The sequence below is a fragment of the Dermochelys coriacea genome, chromosome 1, assembly GCF_009764565.3.
Source record: "Dermochelys coriacea isolate rDerCor1 chromosome 1, rDerCor1.pri.v4, whole genome shotgun sequence".
In the NCBI taxonomy this organism is placed as follows: Eukaryota; Metazoa; Chordata; order Testudines; family Dermochelyidae; genus Dermochelys; species Dermochelys coriacea.
This window is the reverse complement of record NC_050068.2, coordinates 193,205,376-193,217,430: the sequence shown is the minus strand read 5'-3', so window position 1 is coordinate 193,217,430 and position 12,055 is coordinate 193,205,376. Positions and strand designations below refer to the sequence as shown.

The 12,055-nt window shown below is 38.8% G+C and overlaps 1 protein-coding gene across 1 annotated transcript; it reads left to right on the top strand.

Annotated features, from left to right (window-relative positions):
* Positions 1–390: 390 nt before the first annotated feature.
* C1H3orf85 (chromosome 1 C3orf85 homolog) lies at positions 391–11,116 on the top strand. Its single transcript, XM_038383344.2, has 3 exons — positions 391–497; positions 9,807–9,943; positions 11,027–11,116. Exons 1-3 carry the CDS (start codon positions 428–430, stop codon positions 11,114–11,116), a joined length of 297 nt encoding a protein of 98 aa, XP_038239272.2. The 5' UTR covers positions 391–427.
* Positions 11,117–12,055: the final 939 nt, after the last annotated feature.

The window sequence follows — 12,055 nt, the reverse complement described above, 5'->3', positions numbered from 1 at the left end:
AAGACTGGATGTTTTTCTAAAAGATCTGTTCTAGGAATTCTTTTGGGAGAAGTTCTATGGTCTCTGTTATATAGGAAGTCAGACAGGATGATCACAATGGTCCCTTCTGGCCTTGAAATCTATAAAAAATATGAGACTGAAACACAACCCCCTGCCATGTTCTACATTTACAGAATGAGCTTGATGTGCTATTTCATGTTACCAAATTACATTTATTTGTACATGAAAAATAACTATTGGGGCATATTAGAAGTCCAGCTCACAAAGTCCAAAGGGTACGAAGAGATGCACGTAAGACAAATCTCAACTAAGCACTGTACCCTGCCCTCTGTCTGCACCGACTGCTTACACGTAGCTGGTGAATGATTTATAAACCTAAAGATAGCAAAGTACAAAACTGCATGAATATCATAGTTAATCAAGAAGAATGCTTTCCAGACTACACTTGATGTGTCTTAAAATGGTGCGAGTTGCTGTGTCCATTCTGCTGCTTACAGGTAAGCACTTGGTACAGTTATCCTGTCATTGTCTTATTTCAGACAAAGTAGTTAGCGAGGAGAAGTTGCACTGCAGGCATAGAAGTACTAACGCAGAGGTGTTCTAAAAGACTGGAGGGTACAGCAGAAAGAGCATGGGCTGATGCTTGAGCACAAGAGTAGGTAACAGGAACTCTGAGACAGAATCCTGACTGTGCTCCTGTCTATGGCTTTAGGCAAATCATTTAGCCTCTCTCCGCTTTTCCATCTTTAAAACAGGGATAATACTGCTTACATAGCTGGAGGAGGTTTTCTGAGGATGAATGGGTGGTTTGTGAAATGCTAAATGCTTATTATTTTTTAAAATAATTCTGTAAACTTTATTCTTACCTTATTTTTTTTTACTAGTTATTGAGAAAACAAATAGCTCATATGCATGCATGGTCCAAATTGCATAAGTAGCTTGGGATTTTTGAAATAACTTGGAGCACCTAGTTTTCAGAGGGCTGATATTCACCACTTTCTGAATGTTAGGCCCTTGAAAGGTATCTGAAACTGGGCACCCAAAGTCGCTAATCATTTTTTAAAATGTCAGAAGTTGAACTGTAGTTGCAGTGAAGTGTCACTATGGCTAAGATGATGCACTTTTCAGCTAAACCCAGGCTAGTACCATAAATATCGTACATGCTTTAAGACTGATGTGTTCCACAGTCAGTAACCAGATATAACAGTAGAGATTTATGCTAATCCCTTGCATAAAGAGGTGTTCCCCTGCATGTGAATGTACTAACTGCCAAACCAAGTATTTTTGAAAGTCGTTGATCCAGTAGCCCCATGCAACCAACTGTATCTAATGACAATAAAGAAACTGTGCCATTGGGACTTGTCCCAACTTAACCAAAATGTAACACTTAGGAAACATGAACTAATTAACCATCTCATGACTCATGAACTAAATAACCTTACACAAATTGTGAAAACAGAATCAGATGTGACATTCCCCCAAGGTCACTCAGGAATCTGTGCCAGAGCTGAGATTAGAACTCAGATTCTAATCAGAACTCAGGTCTGGGTTCCAGACCTGTGCTGAGACCAAATTTTCTTCTTGAAAGGCCTGGAGAGACATGCTGAACATCCTAACAGAGGGGGAGCAATAATTTAAAACAATATTTGATTCTGTGGTGAAGGGGAAACCTGTTACAAAGTGAGACTATTTCTTAAGTCCTCCCACTGCTGTTTTGGCCAAACTCTTTGTCCAGCCTACAAAGCCTCTTGGATGCATGGACTTACTGCAGCAGTGCTCCATAGGGAGGGGAACAGGAGGAATATCTTGCATGTCCCCCATCCCTACTGGATATGTTGGCAATGGTGCACCTCTCTCTGCATGTGAGGTGTGGGGAGAGGCACCTAGAGTTCTTGCTTTCCAAGATTTGATAGGACCTCACTCATTCCACTGATCTGGTCTGCTCTGCACTTAGTACTCCTCTTAATCAAACTTTACAACAGGTGTTGGTTAAGTAGGGGACCTTAGACCTTTCATGGGTGCTATTCCCTCTACCTGCACTACACTTACCTACACATTAAAGCCCACCACAAAACCTACTTTCAGTTTAGCTCAAGATTATTAAGCAATAAAGCATTGTGATATTAATTTTTGAGAAATGCTGTTTCTCCCTTTCTCATTTTCCTTTCCATCTTTCAGAACCCCCTTATTTGTGCTCTTTTCAGGCTTTCCTTACAACTGATTTTAATAGGCTCTTACAGCCTCTTTTGATCGCTGGTTATGTGCAGTTCAGCCATTCATTAGCTATGAAGGGTCTTTCAGTAAAAATCAAGGCAGTGGGGATTAAAACATGACCCACAGGGTCTGCTGATTAGGACCTTACACTTCACTATCTTTTCAAATGATTTCCAGCAGCACCACTTCTCCGCCACCCCATTTTTGGGAAGTGTGTAATATAGTGATTGAAGCCTTGGGTCTAGGCTTGGTTTGACCACAGAGTTATTGTGTGACCTGATGCTGGAAAAATCAAGAATAGGACAAACGTAAATGAGTTAGAACTGTGGCAAACAAGTAGGGCCAAACATTTGAAATTTGAGTGCCTTTACCCATGTTTAGGCACCTAAGAAGAATGGCCAGTATTTCAGAGCTGCTGGGTATCCACAACTCCAAGTGAATTATTTTGGTTATTTAGATTTTTCAATATTGATATAAGTGACTAATATTTTGGCCTATGTTTATATTTTGTGAGGTTTATATTTCAAATGTTTACAAGTTACCAATTTTACAATAAGTCAGATCAAAACTTAGTTGTATATCTTGACACTTGATCAATGATTTCAAATCACAACATATAACATAGGGTGCGTAACATGCAACTCAAAGGCAGTCTGTGGAATCCTAAAATGCATCCCATAGTAACCCTCTTCCTGTACCTGAAAAGGGTCATGTCCAATCAGCAAGTTTTGATCTCCATGAAGTTTCACATGATCGCTCATAGTTAATGTATGTAGCTGAGACAAACTCTTACCAAAGCGGCAATTTCTATAATTCTCCAAAAGGCTCAGGATACTGCTCCAAGCCCTCAGAAACTCTCAGAGGAATTGACAATGAACTACAGATAAGAATCAAATCCAGATTTCTCTTGACTCTGGAGAGCATTATCAAACCCCATCTCATGTTTGTCATGAATGTTCCTAGCACATAGTATGAAATGAATTATTCTGATTAGTCAACTGAAACGATTTCAAATCACAATTGGTTTGAAGCTGCAAATTTCTGGTCCATGTTCTTGAATTTTCAGTACCATGTGTGTGTGTATTTGAAGCTGAGATTCTGATATGGTTTTGGCTCATTTCTAACTTTAGGGAACAACCCTAAACATTCAGTTTACCTTTTCAAAGTACTCAACACGTCAGCATCAGCAACGTTAACAGGATCAAAGGGTCAGAGGTTGAGAGTTCAGCTGTTGTAATCCAGACAGTGCTAGCTTGAATATCTGATATCACAGACAAGTCTGCTTTTTGAATCTGACATTCTGACCAGGCACATTCAAAGCTGATGGCTAAAAGAAATATTACACAAAAAGAAAAGGATTGGCTCCACAGCAACTGCTGTACATAACTACTTATGGGTTTTGAAATAATGGCAGACATGCAAAAACAAGGGAAAAAATCAGAAAAATAAGGGAAGAAAAAATAGCTTTATTTGCTAATGTGCATGGAAACCAATTACTGAAACATTGGTACTCATTGCCACATTGTTTTAAAGATTAAAACATATGAGGTAAATATCAATGGTCAAAATAAATCCTTCACTTCAATGGAGTTGCACAAGGGATAGATATAGTCCCAATTGTCAAAGCTTTCCCATTAGTAGTGAAATACTAGGGCTGACTTAAGATCTGGGGAGCTGCATCCTGTATAGTCAAGATTTTCAAGAGTGGGTAATGTTTGGATCCCAGGTCCATAATTAGAGATGGATATAGATGGTGATTTTTCCATGAGTGTTAAGCACACAGCAGCTCCTATTGCTCAACACTTCAGAAAAACCACACCATCTATATAGGTGTGTAACAAGGCTCAGGAGTTGAACTTTAAGCACCTATTCTTAAGTCTTTCCTTATATTACTATAGTTGTACTGGGGATCCTGATGCCTGGAGATCCACCAGCTGAACAAAAGGAACTCTCCTGTGTGCACTCCTGGGATTTGTGCTTAACTGGCAGTCATTATCTGAAATCTATCCTTGTGCAGCAGATTTAAAGTCCCACTCATGACTTGTGTTAAGGGTTTAAACACAAGTTAAACTAAGAGCTACACCCAAGTTAATTTTACCCTCTTTGCATATTTGACCTGCCTCACTGTACCAGTTGAGTACATCTTAGTATTTGAATCCAATTAATTTTCCTTTCCACAGCCAAGTTTTTGATCTTCCAGGCTGTATTGAGTACACATTCACTAACTGAACAGAGATTACAAGAGTCAATCAGATTCTCTTATGACAGACTGTACTCTTATGTTTACCACTTTTACAAAGCTATGATACATTTTGTACAAAGTATGCCTTGTGAGGCCAAACTCATCACTCATGATCAATATTGTCCTGGTAAATTGTGTGACAACATTGTATGTAACAGTATACGATTCTATTTTATGATGTTACTAAGGCATATTCCAAATCTGGGGAAGCAGCCCAAACCAATTCCTCAGAGACAAAAGGAAAAGTGATGCCTTAGCAAGGTGTCAACAGAATCAAATGGATTATCACCTAGGTAAGCAGCCATTCTTTGGCAGGAAGAATGGTATGAACCGACATTTATATCTTGGCAAAGGAACAGCTGGGGGTTCCTGTGTGAACAGATTGGCTATCCCTGAACCCCAGCTGGAGATGATTCTCAAAGTGGAGGAAAAGAAATAAAAATGAGAAACAGAGGACACAAATCATCTCTCTCCCCTCATTTCTACTCATGACATCAACAACATTTGAAAGAGAAAAGGAGCATCATTGAACTGGGGGAGGGGTCCTGGCTGAAAGATCCAGCGAGACTGCTGTAAATATGTGGTGAAAGAAACTTTTTAGCTTTAAATTCACTTAGCTTGTTAAGTTAAGTAGTAGTTTGTGTTCTACCTTTTATTTCTTTGTAACCAATTCTGATTTTTATGGCTCATTACTTGTAATCACTTAAAAACCATCTTTCTATTGTTAGATAAACTTGGTTTATCTAAACCTGTGTGTGTTTGGAGTGAAGTGTTTGGGAACCTCCTCTTGAGATAACAGGATTTGTGCATATCATTTTCTATTAATGAAATGATGGACTTTCTATGTGCTTGTGTTGTCCAGAAGGAAAAAGCTGTACAAGGACTTATATTTCTGGGGACAAGTCTGAGACTGGGAATTTGTTTGTATCGCTTTGCAATACAATTCAGGAGTGGCTGGCTAGAAGCACTCAAGTAACTCAGCTGGGAGTAATTTTCATGCTAGAGGCTGTTTGTGACAAAGACCAGGAGTGGCCGCTCTCACAGCGAAGCATAGAGTATATGGCACCCCATGTTGGAGAACTGAGGGGACACAGCTCTTCGGCAGTCCAGATTGTACCCTGGGGAATGTCACATTTCTTCATGGTCAAATTTAATCTTGTGCCAGCTTTCACTAATCCACAATGAGATGCTCTGAAGACACTGGGACAATAGTGATAACTATTGTTTATATCTCCAAGGAAGACCAAACTCTCTGCCTCAGACAGTGATTATAAAAACTAAGCCACCAAGCATGACTTGGTGATTTTAAAAAGATTCATTTTAGGTGTAAGAATATTTACTGAAGTCTTCCAAAAATGTGAGCGATATATTCAGGGAATCAAACACTCCACCTGGTAACTAACAGCTGCTGTAATCCTCACAGCAGCTCACTCCTCAAAGATGTTCCTTTTATCTTCCCCTTCTGGCCATGACTCTATGTTATTCTTACATAATATTTTCATCCTGAGGGGAAAAAAGAAACAGTAACAGAGTAAAAACTTAAATATCTAACATTGTTTGACCTTCTTACCACTGACTTATCTTTGTTTCACTGGAACTTTCAATGTTCAGTGTCCCTAAGGATACTATATGCACTGTGAGCAATTTCACTGACTCGTATCCATCACACTTGCTCTGGTTAACTATGTCCAGTCTTGCAGCTGGACGCGCCGACATTCTGCTCTTCTAATTTTGGTGCAAGGGTGCTGCTAGATGTGGAATTGCATATAGCAGAAAGTTCTTAGGTAAGACTTGCATCTATAAAATACTTATTTGAAGATCATAAATTCTTTTATAAACATTCATCAAGCTGTTCAACAAAAAGAGAGGAATAACATCCATTTTACAGAAGCACAAATTGAGGCATAGGTTAGGGAACATGTCTTAAGATCATTCAGAGTGTTAGAAGGCAGAATGGGTATGGAAACCAGATCTTATGACTCCCAGTTCTATGTCTGAGACAAAAGACCATCTTTTCTCTTTGTTCTAACAGCACTGTGTGCAGTTGCCTGTTTACAAACAGTCAAAAAATTCCTTTTGTGTATATAATTTCTCAGTGAAATGCCCCATTCATTCTTGCACAGGTTAATTCTGCATGAGGAAATAAGAATACATTTCTCATGTAATGGCATTTCCCATTGGCCAGTGGTGCAGTCTAGGAAGAATATGTATCCATTAAAAATTTAAGCTTATACCTTTAAAACATAGCACTTGCCACCAGTGGAGCCAAGATAAAACCTTGCTGCCCCACAAAGTAGATACTAGTTCTCATTCTTTGAAGAAAAAAGTTACAACTACTCTGTTTATGCTTTTTATTGTAACTCACCAAGCAGTCACAAGGCCAAAGTACTCTTCGGCAACAAAACTTAAGCAACATCGGTGATCCCAACTAACTATATTTTTTCAATGAAAAAGATTAAGTCTTATGATAGTGGCAATGGACATTATAGTGTTTATTTTTGACCAAAGTTCAAGAGTCTCACCACAGAATAGTAATGACGTTTGCAAAATATGTTCAATATAAAAAAATTAAAAATGAAAATATATGCCTAGATAGAAGCTCATAGTAAGCTGACTAAGAAATATTACACTCTTGGTAAAATAGCCTTTTTTGAATTTCTTGAACTCTGGAACAGCCAAGTGTTACTTCCATGCACAGAGGCAGAACATATTTCTCTGTGGAATTTTTCTTGCTTTCAGAAACCCAGGAATAATTAGCTATTTCGTAGTCACCTAAGAAACAGCATTTTATGCTTAAAACTAAGACAATTTGCCATGGAATAAGCATTAGTTCATCTGCACAGTTGGTTCAACTGAAGAGTAGTTTTATTTGAAGATGACTGAATTTCTGCTTCCTGTTTCTAATCATGTTAACTTAGTGTTTGAGCAAGCAAAGCATAAGAAGCATATCAAACATTGGCTAGAAGACCTGTTTGGATATCTAGTCCATCTTTTGGCAAAGCAAAATTGTTTGCTCTAGTATTATTATTATTTTACAAGTATATTCCAATAGCTGAAGATCACAGCCAGATTGGGCCCCATTTTGCTAGCCTCTGTATGAACAATGACATTTTCTCTTCACTTTTCCAATCTAGTTTTCAAGTACCTTTTGGCACTGAAAAGCAGCAGCATTGTAAATATAAGCAGCAGTTTTACTCCACAAATCTGTTCCCTGTACATGGTCTTGTTAGTGACAAATGAAGGTTTTCACTCTGGTTAACCCAGCAGAACTGACACTGCTGAGAAGGAGTGAGCTGGATTATATCCATTATTGTGCATAATCAACATAAGGGTTTACTAAGTTCAAATCAGTCTCCCTGTACAAACTCAGTAGAAACCATGGGGGGTGGATAGATGTCAGTGATTCCTTAGTTTGGCCTGCAGAACTCCTATTACTGGATGCAATGTGCAAAGAGTACAGAACTCTGCTTGAATCTATAGTCTTGTGTAGACATAGAAGTTGCACCAGTTTAATATAAGGTGTTATATTAAACCACTTTAGCTAAAATGGGGGCAATCCTGTGTATGGACACACTTATTTCAGTTTGAGTGATTTTTTTTTTTATTTCAGTTTTTAAACCAAGAGTGTTCACACAAGTTTGCAGCAGTTTAAGTACAGTGGTTTAAAATAACACATTAAGTTAAACTGCAACTTTTTTGTATACACAGGCCATAAGATCTGAAGTTAAGGTGGCAGAGGGAAAGGGAAAACCTAAGAGTATGTCTACCTTACAACAGCACAGCTACAACACTGCAGCTATACCACTGTAGTATAGACACATCCCACATCTACGGAAAGGGTTTTTCCATCTATGTAGTTAATACATCTCGATAGGTGGGAGCTAGTTCAATGGAAGAATTCTTTCATTGACCTCTCTGCATCTACCGTAGGGGTTAGTGTCAGAAACTGAGGGGGATGGTCAGAGTCGTGGCAGTTGGGCCTATGGTTGGAACCAGGGTTTAGAGCCGGAATCAGAAGTACAGAGCGGGGCTGGAACAAGACCAGAGTGAGAGCAAGGGTGGAGCAGGCTAAAGCATGTGGAGTCTGTTACTACTATCAGGCAGGGGAGAGTTTGAAGCCTTGAAGTGACATTGAGCAGACTGAGCTGCTCTTTCTCCTGTAAGGCTTATATACCTGCCCTGAGAGACATTAGACCAGCACCTGGCTTGTGGATTGGATGGAGCCTACCACAAGAATGACTCATCAACACATGGAGTTTAAGCAGGTTCTAGTTCACAGATGACTCCATCACCTTACAGTTAGGATGACCTAACTCCATTGCACAGGGTAAAAAATTTTTCACAGCCCTGAGCAAAAGCGAGCTTGAGCTAATTTTTAGGTGTGGACCAGACCTAAGGTGGAACTAGTGAGACAAATTGAGAACCCCTCTTGTTGAGAGGCATTCTCATTTCACAGAGAAGATGGCCTGCATCAAGGAGAGACTGAAAAGTCTCCCCAGAACAAGCTGAGAGCAAGACCAGAAACACAACACCTCTCTGTCTGTGAACTAGGCCCATTCACCAAGTAGCTTCCATGGAACCACTGATGGAGATCAGGTCCACCCCGTGACTGACCCCTGCCCATCCTAGATGGCAAAAGTAGAGAATACATGTATTTGCTATAGTACTAATAATTAGAGTAATAAGAAAGAAAGGATAGTAGAAGACACATGAAAAGGCAGAAGAGGGAAGGAAGGAGGGGCATGGAGGGAGAAGAAGAGTATTTTATATTATCTGGTCTTGCAACTTGGACATGTTGTGACACTGTAATTTATTAGCTAGCCTGTGAAATGTGTGGTATTTGGAAACAAACAAGCTTTAAATCATTTCTGTTTTTAAATCATTTTCTGTTGATTTTCATTAAAAAAATAGACACAAAAATCACCCCCCCCCCAAGAAAAGGGATAGTAAAGTCTAGATTACTTTTTGTTAGCTATGTTTTGTATTTCTCTCAGAATTGATAATGATCAGTTTAAGTAATTCCCCTTTCTGATTTTTCCTGGTGGACTGTTTGTGTTACACGCACAATAAAGTGGAATGATTCATTTTTAAAGAACTTCTCCCATTTGGATTTCAATGAAAACTTGCAGAAACCCTTCTACAGGATATAGGTTTGTAAAATCTTGTTTTTACAGAATCCTAAGCTTGTGGCCTAATTTGGATTCAAATATTCCTTTTGAACAAGCTCCAATACTTTGGTTTAGGTTTAACATTGTTCTGTGAAGGAATGACACATGATTACAAATCTATGTGAAGTGTAAGTTCTAAAATAACTGACAAACATTATGACATTGCACCACTTCTATTTCAGGTGTATTGGGAGCGCCGTTTGTGTCTGAAGAAGAAGCAAATGAGTTTATACGACTTAAAAGACAAACACGATATTCTCAGAATTATTGGGATCCAAGCAGCAGCCAGAATGCATGGGGTTACACTCTGGCTGAACAGGTATTTGTTTGATAACTTTGCACTATGTAAGAAACTGGAAATATATATGTTGCCATCTGATTGCCTGTTTGCAGATATGGTATTGGCTTTTAAAGGGACACCAAAATTCCATTGTTACTGAACTCATTCCTGGAAAAGTACAAGGTTGAATAGATCATGGTTACAATCTCTTATACTATAGTCAATAGCTTCCTTATTCATGCCTCTAAGAATTGTAAAGTTGCTAGATAATGATCTCGCCAGTATAATCTGGCACAATTGCTCTTGCAATAAAGGGTTTGTAAAGTGAAACCACCACCATCTCGCTACACACTAATCTTGTTCTGGTAAACTTTGCTAGATTCATAGCTTTGGAAACAGATGGCTTCTAGCCACAGCTATGGCACAGACAATGCTACTGCAAGCTTACATTCCTTACACCTTCCTTTCGGTCTGGCTTTCAATCTCTGTTGACAATTCTCCTGTACTCTATCACCCAGGCTTGTAATACAAGTGATCTTCAAACTTTCTTTCCTTCTGCTCCAGGAGCCAAGCTGTTATCAAATCTCATCAGCTCTGAGCCAACATCTCTAAAATTTATGACTTTCCTCTCCATCCTGATTTCTAGGTGATCACCCAGGCCTTACTCATCTCATGCCTCAAGTACTGACCTCAATCTTCCCCCCCCCCTTCCCTGGGGACTGTATATACAGGGGCCCTACAGGGGACTCTTATTTATGGTAGGGTGGAGGCAAAACTTAATTTAGTATGAAACTAGGAAGTTCGCTTCAGGTTCCCATGTGATTTATTGTGTGTGAACTTGAAACAGCAAGCTATGCTACAGTTATATAATCAGATCCATATCTGGTTACATAGCTTTCCCATGGCTGATTTTACAGGCACTTTTTAATGCATGATTGAAAATGTTCAGAATTAGGATCCATCGGAGTCCTCCTATATAATTATCTGAGCAACTTATGCCATGCTACAAAAGCTATTTGAACATGACTCGCATATCAGGTTAGGTATGGTTCTACCAAAAGACCTGTAGTCTTTTGAGGCTGTATCAAATCCAGTAACACCAGCCGTTTTGTTCTACTTCAGGTTAGTGAATCATGGACGGCTTTGAGAACCACAACACAATACTACATGGACTTGGGATCTTTTGCCTTTGATCCTGCCATTGCCCGGTGAGTTTTGTCTAAAGCTAATACTTACCTTAACAAAAGGATGTGTATAAATAATTGATGGAGGAGATAATAGCACTCACAAAAGGATCCTAATGGCATAATATTATACTGTGCTGAGTTTCCCCGTGTCTTAATTGCAAGAAATGTGATTAGAAAATAACTTTTTTTTGAAAATTGGAGTGAAAGGGTCTTTACTAATTTTACTGGCTGTTTTGAGTTTAAATATGATGAATCCATGCTGCTGGGTAGTTATTATGATATTGTTAGTCTAATAGAGTTTTAAAATGCATAGAGCTTTTTCTATGGGCTTTGTTTACATTTTAAGTAAAATAAACAAAGCATGCAGAAGTGACCTTTGACTTTGGATCCGACACATACCATTCAGACAATGCCGATAGAAAGCAGCCCATTGTAGAAAATGAAAGGAGGGAAGAAGGAACAGTTTTTTCCTGCATAAATTTCAGTCGTGCGATTTCAGAGTAGCAGTGGTGTTCGTCTGTATCCGCAAAAAGAAAAGGAGTGCTTGTGGCACCTTAGAGACTAACAAATTTATTTGAGCTTTTTATAAGCTTTTGTGAGCTACAGCTCACTTCATTGGATGCAAATAGTGCAATTGTATTCAGTGTAGAATAAAAACATGATTGATCAAAATGGAGAAAAAGATAGACATGGAAGTATTTTCAGAATGGTAATTTCATGCAATAAGTCCAGTGTCTCAAATTGTCATATGAAAATTTGGAGGAGAATGTTAAGATGAACACTTCAGTTTTTTAGTGATTACAGTAAATGTAAGGAACAGTCTCTAAATAAGAATGACATTTGACATGTCTAGTACTACAAGAATAATAAATGCTTTACTTGTAGAGATTGCTTTTCAAGGGTAGATGTCACAGACCTTTACAAAGGAGGTAGTATTAATCCCATTTAGGAAAGTGGAGGCACT

Excerpts from the sequence above, each read along its gene's own strand:
- C1H3orf85 (XM_038383344.2), top strand. The coding sequence starts at position 428 with ATGCTTTCCAGACTACACTTGATGTGTCTTAAAATGGTGCGAGTTGCT. Across the intron at positions 498-9,806 it reads GTCCATTCTGCTGCTTACAG|GTGTATTGGGAGCGCCGTTT; the intron begins GTAAGCACTTGG and ends CTTCTATTTCAG. Across the intron at positions 9,944-11,026 it reads GTTACACTCTGGCTGAACAG|GTTAGTGAATCATGGACGGC; the intron begins GTATTTGTTTGA and ends GTTCTACTTCAG.